We start from the raw sequence: 17,822 nt of genomic DNA on the forward strand, positions 1-17,822 counted from the left end.
ATTATTGGTTTATATCCTCAGGACAAATATGCTTTATCTGGTCAGAACCTGCTAAATGTATCCAAAGGCCACGAGGAGCCTGCAAAGCACGTTGTCTATAATTCTTTTTTAAGCCAACTAACCAAGCAATGATATTGCTGATAGGACTCATGCGCAGGGTTGCAGACCTGATGGGAGATGTTATTCTGTACTACTAGAAGAAACCCAGGCCAGAAACGCAATATAAGTGACTAATTTTAAGAGGTCACACACACACACACATACACACACACACACACACACACGCATGCACACGCACACACCCCAAAATGATCTTCGCAATGGATGGAGACATGCCTGAGTTTAACAGGACAGCATCAGTCTGCAACTGCTCTTCCTTCGAGGGCAGCTTCTCGCTCTGATTAATACAACTTGCCTGCTGAACACTAAATTTTTCATTTTTTCCCCCTCGAAACACGCCTTGCGCTGGAGATGGTGCCAACACTGCGATCATTTCCCAAGGATGTGTGTGCATCAAGCAACAAAACGCGAGCGGTATTTTGTCATCATAAGTGACAGCTCTCTTAAGAATGCTCCTAACGTACCCTCTATTTGTCACTGTGTAAAAGTCGACTTACCTAACATGGGAGGTGATTAGAATGCCTATAAAATTGTCATATCTTTGAATTTCGAAGTCGAGCAGATTTTTCATCAATAATTAAGACTTCCAAAGCATTGGAGCTGGCTGTAAATGGAGCTGCAATCCTCTTTATTCAAATAAACTTGGTAAACCCATTAGCCGAATGTTTTTACATCTCCCCCCACCCCTCATGCTTCTGGAATAGCAAATCACACAAACACACACACACACACACACACACATACACATACAACCTAGGTATCAGTAATCTAAGCACATATATTAATTATCCAAATAGAAGAAAGCATTCACTCAGATCCAAACTGAGAAATGGCTTTCTACAGAGCTGGCAAGAGACATTTTATTTTTCCATCCTGCAATTAAAAACTGAGTCTTAAAAGTTACTCAGCACTCACAGGCCACTAAGTGATCGACTGTCATGCAAACCTGGTGAAGTCTGAAGAAAAAAACAGAATATCTGAAATATCGGTTGACTGAAACAAGAAGGTGACAATTATCGTGACATGCTTTAAAAATCATTAAAGTCCTCATGCTCTAAAAACAAGCCATATCTTTCTTTTTTTCAATTCAGAAATCTTCCAAATTGAAGAAGATGACTGTCAATACAAAACCTTTCCCCAGCCTGGATTGAGGGCACCAGCCGGGGTCTTTTCAAGCAATGTCCACTCAGAGAAGATTTCAGAACTGCTGCCCAGATACTTTTAGCCAATGAAAACAAATAAAAGAAATGAACTGAATTCAGTTCCAAGACAACAATGCGAGGCCTCTGATTTTCCACAGCCACAAAACACCCAGCTCGCATATGCTCACATTGATGGGGGAGTTGGCATTGGAGAAAGTGTTGAACTTGTTCACACTCGCCTGAGTGAGGACCACAGCTGGCCAAGCCGATTTGACTACTAATCAGGGAGCTGTCCCTTCTGTCAGAGCCCCAACATTCTCCACTAAGCAAACAGCTCTTGCAACTAGTTCAACAGGAGCATGGCTCTCACTGGTGGCACATACCTCTCCAGGCTTAACTCGGAGAGTTCTCGGGGTTAATTTTTCAGACACTGGACAGCAAAGTTCCTGATCCAAAGATAACTTGGTCCTGAAAGCTGCTGAAATCCAACCCCCCTTTTAAAAAGCAATCTAACGTTCTGTTTCACCAAACTGGCCTCCTGGCACTTACTTGACTTGGGTACCAGTTTCAAAATCTGCCCCCCCCCCATACACACCCTGGGCCTTTTACTGCTCTAGCCCAGTCGTGGGCAGAAAGCAAGGCTCCCTCCAGGTCGCTGAGATCCAGCGGGTGTGGGCAAGGAGGTTGCTGTGTTTCGCCACTAACGCCAAGCGCACATTAGCGCTCTTAGGTCTTACTGATGAGCATCTTAAAAGGATGCAGTGTTGCCCAAGGAAGATGATAGATCGCAAGATGAAGGGCAGCAAAGGTAAAGAATGCATAGAGCTAATCGAGTTATGGAAATTAATGTTGGAAGATGGAAGCAGCGTGTGTAATTAGTTTCAATTATCACAACTTTGGTTTGTTAGTTACATATTTGCTACTTGACATAAAACGACAGGCACAATTGGGGAAAAATTAGGAGACATTTCGCGACTAATTGAGAGCAGATTAAATTCATTCTAACACTGGGCAACCATCACAACCAAACGCGGCACCGCCCAAGCTTCCTCCTTGCCTCTCGAATAAGAAGAATGCAAAAATGCAATACTTGTTAACAAATTAGCAAAGGACATTCGATGACATCTCCCTGGGTCTGAAGCCAGCAACTCTCTGGGCATAAAGTGCCCCTCAGAGTGAGAGCGGTGGCAGCTGAAACCGCTTCCCTTGACAACTCGCAAGCAATTACTGAATCCCCACAGAGCCAGCCTCCAGCGTCCCAGTCAGCCCACCTGTGCACGAGTCGCGCTGGACAACACTGGCGGCGGCGGCGGAGGCGGCGCACGCGCCCAGCGCCACTCCAGGCCCGGAAAGGGGGAGCAGCGCCCAGGAGAGAGGGGCGGCGCTGTGGCCCTTACCTGTCGATGATCACCGGGTCCGACGGCGTCTCGTTGCGGTTGCCACAACTTTTCTTGTCACAGCACCGACTGTGGGAGGAGGGGATTGTAAACACGACTTGTAAACAGGCGCTTCCTTCTCACCCCAACCTTGGATTTTTTCTTTCTTTTCTTTTTTTTTTTCTCTTTTGCAAGTCTGACAGTAAAGTGGTGGCATCCAGAAAACCATTCCCTCTAGCAGGAGCGAGTGGTGGGCTGAGCAAATTGAAAGCCTGTGTGAGCTCACGAGCTCCAGGGCTCAACCCAGGGCGCCACTTTCTGACCTAAAGGAGCCAAATGGAACCTGCCAGTTAGGACCTGGGAGGCCCCAGCCAGGATATGAATTGTGATGCTAAAATATGGAAATCCTGTTGTGGGTGTTTGTCTTTGCAGTGAACTGAGGAGAAGGGGAGGCAGGAGGCTTGGGAATAAGTTTTCACAGCTTCGCCTTTTGTTTACCTCTAATCGTCAAGCTGTTGTTTCTGGAAAAGATGCAAGACGCCACTTTCCACCAATATTTCTTCCGGGCACTTATTAATTATAACCACAAAAGCATGCACCCATCTATCAGAAACTTGTATTGTTCCTCCTTTAAGCCTACCTTAACTCCGTGATTGAAACTTTAATTAAAGCAGAAATGAAACAAAAATGTTATGCTTCTTGCATTTTAAAAAAGCATACTTGTATAATGGTTACATGTCTAAATTAGCTAAATTAACACCATATGGTAGGCAAAGTATATAAACCCTTTTAAAGCTGACAGCTAAAGTGATTAAAGAAAGTCTCCAGTCTTCCCACTTAGAGCTTAAATCACATCTGTGCGCTTTCTATGTTAATTGCAGTACATGCAGAAGTGGATAATAAAGAAATTCCACTTTATTGGTTGTAATTTATATTTATTACCTGATATGAGAAAAAGTCAGCTTTTGTATATTAGTGCTGTAACAATACGTCTGCTCAGAAATGGCAGGGAGGCAGCGGGCTCCGTAGCTGGGTGGAGGATGCCCCTCACAGTCGGCCGGGCGCTACTGTAAGGAGACTCTCGCACAGGCCAACTTCCCTCCCTTCAACTATATTTCAGTGGCCGCACATGCAAAGTCAATGATGCATTTTTATTTGCCATGTAGGGGTGAGACTCTTGTGGTAGTTGGAAGAGGGAGGAAAAAAAAGAAAAAAAGAAAAAAAAAACAGGTGGGAAATTGCTCTTCTGACAGAGAGCTCAGGGCATCAGCAGGCTGGCTAGCAGCAGCCCCGGGAAGACGCGGCTGCTCTGGAAAGAGGTTAACGGCACGACCACAATCCAATTCTCACGTCCCCGAGCTGGGTAATAAGTACAAAAGAGTTTCCTCTCCATCAATAACAGACGATCGTGTGTCTGGAGGTGCGGGCGCGCGGGAAGGAAGCAGTAAAAAAGGATGCCCATGGCCTCCGGTTCTCCCGGCTCCGGGGACACCCCGCCTAGCCCGGCTGGCCTGGCCCGGCCCCGGGCCGTATCCATTTCTCTCTACACTGCGCGGGCGGCGCGGCCAGTTTATTAGTCCCGAGCAGCCGGCGGCACTCGAGGGCGATGCGGCTGAGGGTTGCGAGGCCCGGGCGCGTTTCCATCGACGCCCTGACCCCTCCCGCGCCCCAGCCGCCCCTGCCCACCACCACCACCCCCGCTCACCTGCACATGATTTCGTGGGTCAACAGCACGCGGCACATCTCGGGGTTCTTGTCCTGGCCCTCGTACACGATGGCCTGGCGGAGTACAAGCAGAAGCGCGAGGGGATTACTGGGCGCTGCGGGGCGGGCGCGCGGGCGGCAGGTGCACCGGGAGGGGCGCAGAGGCCAGGCACCGTCGCGGGAGTCGCCGCCAGCCCGGCCTGCGCGGGGGACCCTCGCCCTCGGGCCATTGTCCACTCCCAACGGTTCGGACGCCCCCGAGAGCTACTCGGATGCGGGGCCTGGGAGCCAGAGACCTAGGTGCTCTCTGCCCGGCCCTGCGCGCTCCCCCCCGGGTCGCCCGGCCCAGAGCCCGCCTCAAGAACCGAACGCCCCGCAGCCGCACTTGGCCGTGCCCGATCGCAGCCACGGCGGGCGCCTGGCAGGAGGGCTTGGGGGGTCCCGGGACGCCCCGGGCCGTGCGGCCACGTGCTGGCCGCGGGAGGATATTTGGAAAGAAAGCGCTAATGGCCAATCTGGTGTTTATTTTGAAACTGCTAACAATGATTTTTCTCGGGTAAAAAGGCAGCGTCTGCGCGCACGCTCGGCTGGGCTTTGAGCGGAGGTTCCGCCAGATGGTGCGAAGCCCGCGGTGCGCTCGGCCCGGCTCGGCCGCCGAACCCGCGCGGCGACCCGGGGCCGCCCCAACACCCGCCTGGCAGGAAAAGAAGAAAAGGAAAAGGGGAAAGGACGCCGGGGGCGGGGCGGGGAGAGCGCCTGCGGCTCCCGGCACAGCAGCCCGGCCAGGGGGAGGGGAGGGGAGGCCGTGCCGCCGCGCCCGCCTCCCTGAAAATCATCTGGAAACGACTTCCACCCTCCCGGACGCTTCGGACTCGGACCTCGGCTCGCCGAGCCGGCGGACAAAGCCCCGCGCCGGAGACAACCCGCGGCCGCCCTCTGGGAAGAGCCGGGGCGCCCAGCGGCCTGGAGACCTCCGCGGAGACGGTGACCCCGCAGGCCAAGGCCATTGGGGACTGCGGGCACTCCGACGCACCGGAGCCGCGTCCCCAGGAGGGGTTCCGTCGTTATATTTGATTTATTTATTTTTTATTTTGTAGCCCAAACAGAAATCCATAAACTGCCGGTTCAGCGCCATTGACTCTGTGATCAGTGGCTGGGCGCTGTCCTTCCCTCCCCGCCCCCAGGCCGCGCGCAGATTAAGCGCCTTTCTTCCCCCCCTTCCTTCCCGCGCCATCTCCGCCGCGGAGGTGCAGCGGAGCGGGGAGAGAGAGAGAGAGAGAGAGGAGAAGCCTGGGGCGGCCGCCTGAGGCCAGTGAAAACTTCCCCGGGCCCTGCCCGCAGCAACCTCGGAAGGAGCCGGCAGCCGCTCCGGAGAGTACGTCCGCCCCGGGTACAAAGGAAAGAAAGGCTGTTTCTTGGTGCAGGGGTTCAGCGTGATGGGAGCCCCGGGAAAACCGACCTCAGGTTTTGTCCCATGAGTGGGTATTTACCTGTCACCTCTACTTCCCTCTCACAGAAAGTGGCCCTGCTGGCAAGACATTCCACCCTCCTGGGCGCTTCCCTCTAAGGCTCTGGCCTTACTGGGGACAAACTATTCAAGGGGCTGGAGAACCAGCGGGACTGGCCAGTCTGGCTCTAGGAGCAGGGAGCTGGTGGCTCTCGGTTCTGAAAGTTGTTCGTACCAAACGCCAAGTACCAAGAGGCCACCTTCTAGTTAGTTCTCCCAGAAGCCCAGCATAAGGCGGTTTCTAGTCTGTCTGAGCAGGGTGGGCTACTCTGGTCTCCTCCCCCTGCACAGTTTTGTTTTGTTTTGTTTTCAGAAAAAGAAGCAAAGAAGGGCCCCAAAAAGAAGGGGGCTAGGAGCCCCCCACCGAGCCTCCTCGGTGGGCTACGCAGTGTCACGCTCCAGGGATGCACTTTCCAAGCTTAATCACATTTCCGAGCGGCCAATAGTTATCCTCGGAAAAGTTGCCCAAGACAGGTTAAATAATTTAATAAGGAACTGCTTGTAATTATGTTATTTACAAGGTATGACAGAGGGTTGGGAGCGGCCTGAGCAGCACTTGGGGCCATGGGCTGCGCTGGGTGACCCCTGGGGCTCCGTGTCTGAATTATGGAGATGGGAGCTGAGAGGTGAGGGAGGACCAAAGGAGAACAAGTGACTTTTCACCCCAACGCATTTAACTTTGAAATCCAAATAACTGTCGTGCACTACCAGACCCCTCACACCGGAGAGAAAGAGAACTCACTCACCCAACCCACCCCGACAGGCATGGCCCAGGGGTTCATCGCCTTTGTTGTGAAAAATTAAAAATTCAGATCTGACGACAAGCACAGAGAGAGAAAGAGAAACGCTTTGACCGTGCCCGCACACCGAGGAAAGCGACTTCAACATTTTCTGTCAGATATTAATTACCATAATTAATTAAGACGGAATCTGATTCCGATCACAAACCATTTAATAAAAGCATAGATGCCCTTGTTCTAATGACAACATAAACTATTTTTACCAATCGCTTCGTTTATTCCAATAAATGTGGAATTCTCATTAGCATGTCAAGGGAGCTAGCTGACTGGCAAACCCAGGAGTCGCTCTGGTCCCACAACTTCAGGCCAACCCTGCCCAGCCAGGAAAATGAGTGTGGCCTGAAGGAAAAAAAATTCTCACCTGTTTGGTCATTGAGTCTATGAGTCGGACATACAGATCCTGCTCCGTCCTGACTCCTGTAAGAAACAGGGAAGGAAGGCATTTTCATCAGGGTTTTCACTAGCACCTGGTTAGCTCCTGTGCAGGACTGTGGCTCCCCGGGTGCGGCAGCGTCAGGCTGCAGTTCTGGGGCCTGGCCAGAGGCCCTTCTGTCTGGGCTGTGTGTGTGTGTGGCTCGTTTCTTTCCTCCCCATTCCCGGCAGCGCCTGAAGGTTGGAGACATTTGCCTGCTCAGAGCAGGCTCTGCCTGCGACGCCCCGTGGGCCCATGTGGTTATTTATTTTTAGCAAACAGCACGAAATGGACACTGAGAGTCTGAACTCTTTCTAATGCCTCTCGAGGATTTTTGTCTTGGGGGGTGTTATTTTAAAAGAAAATAAAAACACACGCATCCTACCACCACCAGCACCACCACCCAAAATAAAACCCTTTTGCTTGGGAAATAAGTCAGTTATGCTTGGCCTGGGAAGCGTGAGCCCCATCTCCATAATTACCATTAATTTGCAAACTTGAAAAAAAAAAGAGTCACTTAAACGTGATGTTCTGAGGAAGCCTAGATCGATCCCCTTTTTACTTTCGACTTCGAGCCCCACCGGTTAATCATGTGAAGTGCCATCGACTTATTGATCGCTTGTGTTTTGTTTCCCTCCCATGCCCTGCGAAGATGTCGTTTTTACATCCGTGTCATTTTAATCTCGGGATCTTTATGCCCCTCCGAGAAGGAGCACAGGGCGCGCGTGGGCCCAGCGGGGTCGCACTCACCGTTGCTGTACAACAGCTGGAGTTTGTAGTGGATACCGTTGTTGGTCTTCTCGTTGTTGGGCTCCTGTAAGGAACGATAAATAACGGCATTTAGTGCGAGCCGAGCCCGGGCCAGGCCGAGCCGGTGCCCCCACGCGCCACTGCCGCCGCCGGGGCCTCGCGCCGGGCTCAGGACGCTGCGATCCGGGCGGAAGCGCCGGAGGGTCACTTTTCCGCTGCTCGGGCCGAGGCCGCGGCCGGGGGGCGCCGAGAGGGGCCCCGAGCGGCCGCACGTGGTGGCAGGCAGGGGTGCCTCGCCGCTGGGTCCCCGCAGCCCAGGGGGCCCCTCCGGGGCGGTGCGCGGGGGCTGCCCGACGCCGGCGGGGCTCGTGGACACTTACTTTCTCTTTCTCCACAAAGTCCACAAAAGCGGTCCGTTCGATCTCCACCGGCTGGCCCTGCCGGTCGTACAACGCCAGCACGAAGTGGAAGAAATTGGATTTCCGGAGGTTGGACGGCGGCTGCTTCTCGAAGTGCGCCCGCGCCAGCCCCACGCCGCTGCGGGAGGAAAGAGACAGCGGCCGGGTGAGCCGAGCGGCGCCGGCCGGCGGCGGGGACTGGGAGGGCCGGGCCCGGGGCCGGGGCCGGGGCGCGCGGGCGCGGCCGGTACGTACCTCTGCGCGGCCGTGTTGGCGTCCACCACCCCCGCCGTGTGCATCCAGGAGCGCACGGGGTTCATGCCGCTGCCCAGCGGCTCCTCCTTCATGGTGGTCCCCCCGCGCGGAATATTCTCCTGGATCCCAAACATGAACACTGCTGGCGGCGGCCGCAGCTCCCCGGCCCAAAGCGCGTCCGCGCGAGCAGCGGCGCCCGGCGCTCGGCGGCAGGCGGCTGCCCTGGCCGCTGTGTCCCTGCTCGGCGCCCGCGGTCCGGCCGGCCGCCGGCTTCAGCCCGTCCCGGGCAGGCGCGACATGCACGGGCAGCCGCGCGCTCCGGAGGCGGCTCCAGCGGCGGCGGCGGCGGCGGCGCTTCGGCGCTTCGGAGGAGCAGGACGCGGCGGCGGTTGTTGTTGTTGTTGTTTGCAGGGCGCTCAACGCCGTGTCATCCTAGCCCGGCGGCGGCCGCGGCTGGCTGCAGGACACTGCGGGATCGCCCGCTTCTGGCGCGGCCCGCCTGCTCCAAAGACAAATAAACGGAGCCGTGAGTGCCGAGGCGCAGTCCCGGGCGCAGGCGGGGCGCGGCGGGGCCTGGAGCGGCGCGCGCAGCGGACGGAGGCGCACAAAACTCAGCCCTCTCTCCCCGAGGAATGGACCCTTTCCCGGGAGCCAAAACTCGAAGCCCCCGGGAGCGGCGCTGTCAGAGGGTGACGTCGGGGGGCGGCGCCTGCGCCTTATATGGGAGCGGCCGCCCCTCGCCGCGCCCCTCGCCGCCGCCGCGCTCGCCGACTGACTGCCTGACGGCGCCGCGAGCGAGAGCGATAAAGAGAGAGAGAGGGAGAGAGAGAGGGAGAGCGCGCGATCGAGCCGGCCCGAGCCCCAGAGCCGCGCGCGCCCACCTCTGCCCGGGAAGCCACCGGCGGCCCCATAAATCCGCAGATGGAACAAAGCCTCTCTCTCCGGCCCCCGCCCCAGCGACCCTCCGCCCCTGGTCGGCCCCAGTCTCCAAGCACGGCGGGCAGGGCGAGGAGGGCCCGGACGTCCCAAGTTGCCCCCATAGGTGCCAAACACTCAGGGGGAGGGTGCAGCGCGCCAGGGGCCGGTCCCGAGGGACAAGTGATGAGGGGAGGTGGATGGCCTGCGGGTGGAAATGGGAAGGGGGTGCCGGCTCCCTCCTGGGTGGAGGGTAGCATGCGACTCGACCTGGTTTAGGAGCAGATCCAAGGCCGACCCGCCCCCTACCCCCGTCTGGGTGTCTTCGGGGTCCCGCGTTTTCTCCCCCCGGCGGAGGCCGCCTGTGTCGACCCGCGACCCACGTCGGAGGCGGCTCCGCCAAGTGCTTTCTACTCGAATGCCATGGCAGACCCGTTCCCCCCGCAATACGCACACACACCCCAACCCCGGCTCCTGGCCTGTCCTTAGGCGCGGCGCGTGACAAAGGCGGCTCCGGGATCTCGGGCAGAGGAGAAGCGCACCCGGCCTCCGCGCCCGCGACCTGCAAGTCCTGGGTGTCCACCTACAAGCCCCGCGCCTTGGCCACCCGGCCGAAGTCCGCCCAGCAAAAATGCCAAGCGGGGATGCGAGGCCCCGGGTCCTGCCCTGCCCTCGAAGCCGTCAGGCAGGACAGGGCGCTGGGCGCGCGGCTTCCCAAATTGATTTCAAGGAATCCGAGGGGCAGTGGCACGGGCCGTGCGTGGGCTGGCGCCCGGGATGGACGCCCAAAGGACTTCTGCGATCTCGGGCCCGGTACCCAGGGGACCTGTCGGAGCTGTCCGGGCCCTGCCCTGCCTGGAGAGATCAGACCCTTCCGGCTAAAAACAAACCGGCGGAACCAAAACCGCTTTCAAAGTGCGCGCGCCGCACTTCTTCCCGCTAGTGCGGACCTGCGCTCCCTTCTCTCCTGACCTGGCAGCGTATGCGCGTTCATATTTTAATTACTCGAGAAAAATCGAAGTCCGGTTGATGTTAGCTGGGGACCCCCCCGCGCCTTTTAAGAAGGGGTGAGGAAAAAAAAAGATGTGTTGAAAAGCCATCTATTCTGCTGGTGTTGGGGGTTAACGACTATTGCCAAAGATAAGTGAATTATCAAAGCTGTTGCACCAGTCCCATCTCAAAATCCATTACGGTGCGGGCCGTCTAATTAAATACGTAAGTATAATAAAATCATATTTTATGACTATTTGAGGGTAATGAGATTAGTCTTTAGAAGCGATTGACACATATTTGAGATGCCAGTGCCCGATAGAATGTTAATAACCTTAAACCAAAGTGTATGGAAACTAGTCACGATAAATGCAAAGAAAATGCCTGTGTCCGGCTCAGCCCGGCCCATCACATCCTCAGCAGAAAGGGGCTCAGGTAGGAGCACTTTCTGAGTGGAGGGATGATGCAGAATAAAGTTGCCCAGCTTCGTAGGCTGGGGAGGAGATGTAGCTTTGTCTCTGCGTGCTGAGCTGCCAAGGGCCAGCGGCCAGGCCAGTCTGATGATCAGAATATGCCAAATGCTTGTTTGGGGAAGAAGTTGGGCAGAGGAAACCATACTTGCTTTGTGGCACACCTCCTACTGCGCCTTGCCTTGCCCTTCCATGCCCTGCCCGGCTGGAGGTGTCCTTCCTCCTCTTCAGAAGGTAGCACGCTAAAAAATCACTTCCAGTATCTGTAATTCAGATTACACGCGCCAAGGCTATTTAAATCTGATTACCAAATTAGAAGGTTTAAAAACAAATCCTCCTAAATCTGATACTGTTGACTAAAGAGGGAAAAAAAGTTCTCTAAGCCCATCACATAAGGTAACGATCCTGCCCCAGAAAGAAAAGGGGGTTTTAAACCTTTTTGACAACAAATGCAGCTGCCCCACTATTTTGGACGATATTAAGCGAAAATGAATGCAAATCCGTGTTCAGCAACCATCTGGCCCGAAATGGGAGAATCAGCTGCTCTCACAACAGGCTTGGAGGCTGAATCCATTTCAGCTCATTTTCTAGATCATCTGGTCCCGCACCCTAAGCGTGGAAAATGCGGTCTTTATCATGCACCAACTTTATCTTTTTGTCACTCCACCCCTGGCTCCGAGCTTGGGACGCGCGGACGGGCGGACTGCGCAGGTTCTCCGCCCGGGCCTCGGGCAGAGCTGCCTGGGAGGGCGGGCAACCCCCGGCTCCATCTCCACCCACCCGCGATCGCTTTGATGGGGCGGGAGCGGCCGTGGCGAGGCGAGGCGAGCGGGGGACACCCCCCGCCAGCCTGTCGAGCTCACTGCGGCCGCCCCGCCCCCTCCCTTTCCGGGGAGCTTGGGGGCCCGGCGCCCAGTCGAGAGGAGCTCCCTCCCCACCCCCGGCAGCGGTCCCAGGGGAGAAGCGAGGCCTCCCTCTCGCCGCGCACAAAGCGCTCCCGGGCCGGCCGGGCGGGGCGCGGCCTCAGCCCAGAGCCCCGCGGGCCGCGACCGGCCCAGCCAGCGCTCAACGCGATTTGCACGGGTGTCCCGGCGGCCGCCGCTTGGGCGGAGGGTGGGAAATGTTCCTTTTGTGCGGATTTACGGGGAGAGGCTGCAATGAGCCCCCTCGCATTTGCATTTAAATAGCGGCATCAAGCGCTTCGCGTGCCACACACCAGTGGGCTCCCAGATGTCACGCAGAGTCAGTCAGATGGCCAGTGCCCAGCTGTCCTCGCCACATCGTGCCGGAGCAGGCAGTGACCTTAAAGCGACAGCGCCTGCCACCCCCAGAGTCTCGGGCGGCGCCTGCCCGCTAGCCTGCGCTGCTCTGTCGAGGGCGCCCGCCCGCCCGCCCGCTCGCCCGCACCACCAGCCCGCACTGCGATCCGACCAGGGCCCCTGGCGAGCACCCACTACGCCCGCCACGTTCAGAGGAGGGAGGGTCCGGCAGCATTTCCTGAGGCCTGTCCTTCACGGCTGCCTGGGGCGAGCACTAGAGAGCTTTCGGGCTGGGGTGGAGATGTCTTTGGGCCACCCCAAATCTTGGCCACGGTTGGGGTCAAAAAGCCAGGTCGCTGATGGAGACAAGATAGGGCGCTCCTTGGACGCCCCTTTTTGCTGGCAGCTGAGCAGGGAGCCTGTCAACTTCTGGCCCAGTCTCTCTTCCAACAAGTAATAAACGGCGTGCTGGCGTGGAGAGGTGCTGGCCTGAGAATCCAGGAGGCTGAAGGCCCCACAGGACAAGGGGGTGTAGCCAGGGCAGCGCCCAGGAAGGGCCAGAGAGTGGCCTCAGGCCCTTTGCTGCACAAAGCTGGCAGCTCAGGGAACCTGCAGGGCTGAGTGGGCCGCCTCATCCTCTGCCCCAGGTCACACGCTCAGACAGCGCCAAGTCCTCTCCTTTGGTCGAGGGTCCAGCTTGCTCCATTGGTCATGGGTCCCAGCCCAAAGGCACAAAGGCAGCCCCGCAGTAGTGGGGAGAAGGGGGCAACCCAGTGCAGTCATGCTGACCTTGAGACCCAGCGAGAAGATCTTGGCACCCCGAGTCTGAGAACAGACTCCAGGACGCAACAAGGAAGTTCCAAATGTGCAGTATGGGGCCCAAGGTGCCATAGCGCGCCGTGGACCAGAAGCACAGGCCTTCCAAGAAAGGTGCCCAGGCTACCCCTTGCATGGCTCGGGGTCACTCTTGACCCGGAACGTTAAGGACTCAGCCCCCACCACTCCAGCCACTCCAACCTGTTAAACTGCAGGTGAAGGGGACCTGGCCCGCTTGTGTTGCTGGGCCAGTCTGGGACGCCTCAGCCCACAGTGTCCGAATGAAAGCCACCTGGGGCCGCCGAGGCTTGTGTGGCCTGAACACAGGCTACGACTACCTACCCGCCTGCCCTGCGGGTAAGTCACTGCGCCCGACGGCCCATGGACACTCCGTGCCTGTCTCACTGTGCGGTTCTGGGATACTGAACCCACACCCAGCCCCGCCGCAGAAGGGTTCAGTTTCCTGAGCAAGAAGGGGCCGGTGCTCCCGCCTATGCTACCGATTTGACAAACAGCGCCTCCTGGGGTGGACAGGGCGGAGCACAGCGCCCGGCCCGGAGGCCGACTCGCGCCCAGCACGCGCGCTACCAGCGCTCTTAGGCCGCGCTGACCCCTGACCCGGGAGCGCGCAGAAGGCTCCACCCCCGCCCGGTCCCCGGAGCCGCTCAGCCCTGTGCCGCCACCGCGTCCTCAGTCACTCCCCAGCGCCCACCAGCACCTGCCGCGCACCGGACCTTCTCCCTGGGAAAACCTCAGCTCGGCGCACGGCGGGCCCTGGGGAGGCGCCGCTCTGGAAAGGCTCGGGAACTGTCTCCGCCCTCCAACTTTCCTCTACTTCCTTCGATCACTTTTGAGCTGACACTCCCCGGTTCGGAGGCGGCCTGGGCACTGCAGACAGAGTAAGCACACACACCCCCCCCCCAAAGCAAACCCTCGAATTTTGCGATAAAGCCTCTCTCCCCGTTCCGCACGCCCCTTTGAATAGGCGCGTTTCTCAGGGAAAATCAAGACAGCGTCGGAGTTCCGAGAGCGCGCGGAATGACAGCTGGTGCGTGGCGGGGTCCCTCGAACCGAAAAAGCGCCGCCAAGGAGCAGCGAGCGAGCTGGGATCCCCTTAGCCCGGGCCCGCGGTGCCTCGGGCTGGCGGGCAACCCTGCCTCACTTGCGGCTGCGGCACTCGCCTGCCCCCGACAGTTTACAAAGCAAAGTTTCCCCCCAGTAAGTTGTGGGTCACAAGGCAAGCAGGGTGCGCCAGTCCACACCTAAGCAAGACCCACGCCGCAGAAACATGGATCGATCCAATGAGTTCAAATATTCTAATTGGCTTTAATTAAACACACCGCATTCTAATTAACTCTGTAATTTTAGCCTGCTTTGGGCCGCTGGTGTCTGGTTTGATAGTCAGTCCAGATGTTCTAATAAAATCCAACCCTCCACTCAAGACTTCGCTGTTCACCAAGAACAAAATGCAAATTGAATGTAAAACCGAAAGTATCTCCAAAGGTACAATCAAGAAAGGTGTCTCCAAACTTCTCACTTTTTATTACTCAGTAGTTTAAAAAATGCAGATTATGTCTAACAAGATCTCTCTCTCTCCTGCACGCCATAAATCTTAACTCTTTCCTGGACGGAGCCGGAGAGCCCTGCCACAAGCTACAGAATAGAGAACCGGGGCCGTCCACACCCCCCGCGACACCAGCGGGCGCCTTCCTTCACCCACGGGAAGCTCCAAAGTTTCTCGCTGGAATTTGAGCTAGAAAAACGGATCTGTTCAACACCCTCACAGGGTGAGAGGATGGGGGCAGGACTGCGCCCCACACCCGATGACCCTCACTTCCCGCCGCCACCTCCGCGCAGTGTGTGTCTGTGCGCACCCGTGGGCGATGGGTCTGCGCGGGGAATGCGCTCAGGGCTGAGGGAACCGAGCGCAGGGGAGGGACACTTCAAAGCTCCCCGGGGGCCGCAGCGGGCCTAGATTCAGTCCTCCTTCCTCACCCCTGCACAAACCCCACGTTTGTGCAGCACTTAAGGGATGTAGGCTGGATGGTGCAGGGGGTCAGGGGCACACGCTGGGTCAGGTGGGGAGTTGGGGTCGCGGTGCCCCTTTTGGAGGCATGTTTGGCTGCGACGTGGTTCTTTACCAGTCCGAGGGGCTGCTTCTAAATTCATAGTCCAGACTTCACCCAGTTAAAAAAAAAAAGGCATACTATTCCCACGTTAACCATGTGTATGGTCTCCATACTAATGGGGTCCCTTAAGCTGTAGTTAATTTAACTTTTTTAGAAGGCCACAGTGTGGAAATTTGCATTTTCTTTAGGATATTGAAATGAAGAGAAAACTGCTGGACGGCGAGGCTGCCCAGGGCATAGCTAGGGGCCATGCAGAAATAAAAACAGATAAAGAAAAGAAGAAAGAATGGTACCCGCTTCTCTTCCAGACTATTAATAAGCAATTTGTCCCGCTGAAATTTACATTGCAAAGCGGAGCGCGCCGGCAGCCTCCGAGGCCGTGCGCAAGCGGGCGCCGCAGGTGAACCCGGCGCCCGGCGGGGCGGCCTCTGGGCTGTCCCGGCCGGCGCTGGGGCTGACGGAAGAGCCAGTTTGAACTCCGCGTCCTTGCCGCCGCCGGAGCCTCCTCGTCCCCACTCGCGCGCGCCTGCTCGCCGGGGCCCCGCTGGCCCGGGACGCGCGTCTGAGAGCCCGCAAAAGGTGTGATAGGGTGGGGTAGGGGATCTGTGCAGAGGAACCCCGGGTTCCCGGGGACTTACGCAGCCCCGTCCGCCCTTGGAGACGCCCGGGCCTTCCTTGGACCGCGCGCACCGTGAACTTCCCGCTTGCCCAGGCTGAGTCGCGCTGCCCGGGCTCACGCCGAGTGCCCGAGCAGATCCGCGCGCGCCGCCCGTTCGAGCCTAGAGTGGGACCAGGGCGCCACCTACGGGCCCTTCCCGGACGCGCCGCCCGCACTGCCCGTGCCATCCCGCACAGCACGACCGCCGCGGGCGCCCAGCGCTGCCAACTTTCTGGCGCGCGCGGAGCGAAAACTTGGGAGACGAGGGCGCTCCCGGCCGGCCACGGTGGGGCCGCGCGGGGAAGAAGGGCGAGGATGATGCGGTTTGATTTGTTAGTCTAACTCCGCGACGTGAGGTTTGATGTCCCCGAAGACCAGGCGAGCTTTGCTCCTTTATTTATTTTTATTAAAACATCAATCTACGCCGGAGCTGGGTGAACTCGGTTTCACCTGGAGAACATAAAATTCTCCATACCGGGGAAATAAGCACCTTTCATAAATCAGCGGCCTTCCCGACACATCGATCAATTTGGGGTTGTTAATCCGAAAGGAGGACTTTTAATTGCTTTCCGAGCCAGGGTCCAGGCACCTGTGTCGACCTTGCCCCTCCCGGGTCTCACTACTCACTATGTCACTGCGTGTGTGTGTGTGTGTGTGTGTGTGTGTGTGTGTGTGTGTGTGTGTGTGTGTGTGTGTGTCCATGTCCGTGTCCGGCGGCAACGGGAGCGAGAAACTCAGCCTTCTCCAGCAGCTAAAGTCCCGACCCCACCCCTGGCCTGGCCCGCGCGGGGACCCCGTCTCACGCTCTCTTGCGCTCTCTGCCACCCTCTGTTACGCGCAGAAGTTCTCTGCGAAGCCCACCCTCCCACACCTCCCATTGCGCCCAACCCCGTCCAGGTGGGTCGGTGCGCCCCGCCTCTAACTCCACGGCCCGGCTCCGTGCAGCCCCCCACCCGCCGCGCGCCCCCCAGCCCGGGACAGCAGGGCGTACCTACCCCTCTGCGCCCAAACGCCCCGTCCCCGACCCACCACATTCAACTTTGGGGATCCGGATCTCGGGGGTGGAGAGCGCGGCGAAAACAGACAGCCCAGGCGCTTACCTGCGCCTTAGGAGCACTTGACCGGCCGGCGGGCCTGTCGGCGGGGTGCAGGTGGGTGGGCGGCGGTTCCCCGCTCCAGGGCCAGCCAGCCCCGCCGCGCTCTCGGGCCCGCTGTCACCGCTATGCGCACGCGCAGCCTACACGGCGGGGCCGAGTGGGGAGCACGGAGTGCCCGCAGGCAGCCCCCGGGTCCACCCGCCGCCGTGCCAGGGGCTCACAGCTGGAGCCCGCGCTCCCCCGGGAGAGGGAAGGATCCCCGGCGCCTTCTGCGCGCTCGGTGAGGGGTAGTGCCGTCCTCCCGGAGATCTATTTGCAAGGCCCAGGGTCCCTGCGGGTGGTGGTTCTGGTGCTCACGGCCTGTCCAGAGCGGGTCCAGTCCCGGGAGGCCGCAGATGTAGACAGTGCCCTCGCCTCAGCGGTGGGTCGCTCTGATCTTGGGGCCTTTTGGGAGGCGGTGGGGTCAGCTTCCTGGGAGATGGGGCGCTAACTGGATGGATTATAATGACACGAGAAAGAGGGCAGGAAGGTCCCCAAATGGAGAGAGAGGCCAGAATCTCCAAAATGCCCCTGTCAATAGGTCAGTGCTGCCCTGAGAGAAAGGGACCTTCGGGTCACCCCACAAAGACCAGTTGTGGACACTCTTGACCTTAAACAAGAGTGGAGCAGGAGTGGGTTGGAGGGGTTGGCTGGTTCCTGAATGTCCCTTTCCTTGGCTGCTAGAGGCTCTGGGTGGCCCCTCCGCCTCCTCAGAGCTCCTCTCGGGTATGTTTTCTGGAGCTTCGCTTGTTTTTACTTTTCCTCTCAACCTTTTATGCTGAAAGTTGAATTGCTGAGTCATGAAATCTTATTGGAAGGGAAACGTTCTTTTTGGCCATTTATTTAGTAAAAAGCACTCCAGAGAACGCAACCCAGAAATGCACTTTATTACGATGGCTTAGTGTTAGAAAAGAACTAAATAACCGATATTTCCCCTTTGTCATCTTCGCTTGGGAATCATTTTTAATGTGCGCCAGCATGAAGC

General features: G+C 57.8%; 1 protein-coding gene across 4 annotated transcripts in view; it reads right to left on the bottom strand.

The window, feature by feature from the left end:
* Window positions 1-8,685, bottom strand: part of EBF3 (EBF transcription factor 3) — a 104,313-nt gene extending 95,628 nt beyond the window's left edge. For all 4 annotated transcript variants that reach the window (XM_049790601.1, XM_049790600.1, XM_049790599.1 and 1 more), the window contains exons 1-6: window positions 8,465-8,685; window positions 8,192-8,348; window positions 7,812-7,875; window positions 7,011-7,066; window positions 4,344-4,417; window positions 2,660-2,728 (exon numbers count right to left, since the gene is read on the bottom strand). In XM_049790601.1, coding sequence (XP_049646558.1) covers window positions 2,660-2,728; window positions 4,344-4,417; window positions 7,011-7,066; window positions 7,812-7,875; window positions 8,192-8,348; window positions 8,465-8,598 — 554 coding nt within the window. In that variant the 5' untranslated portion in view covers window positions 8,599-8,685. The remainder of the gene's footprint in view (window positions 1-2,659; window positions 2,729-4,343; window positions 4,418-7,010; window positions 7,067-7,811; window positions 7,876-8,191; window positions 8,349-8,464) is intronic.
* Window positions 8,686-17,822: the final 9,137 nt, after the last annotated feature.

The sequence above is a fragment of the Suncus etruscus genome, chromosome 17, assembly GCF_024139225.1.
Source record: "Suncus etruscus isolate mSunEtr1 chromosome 17, mSunEtr1.pri.cur, whole genome shotgun sequence".
NCBI lineage: Eukaryota > Metazoa > Chordata > Mammalia > Eulipotyphla > Soricidae > Suncus > Suncus etruscus.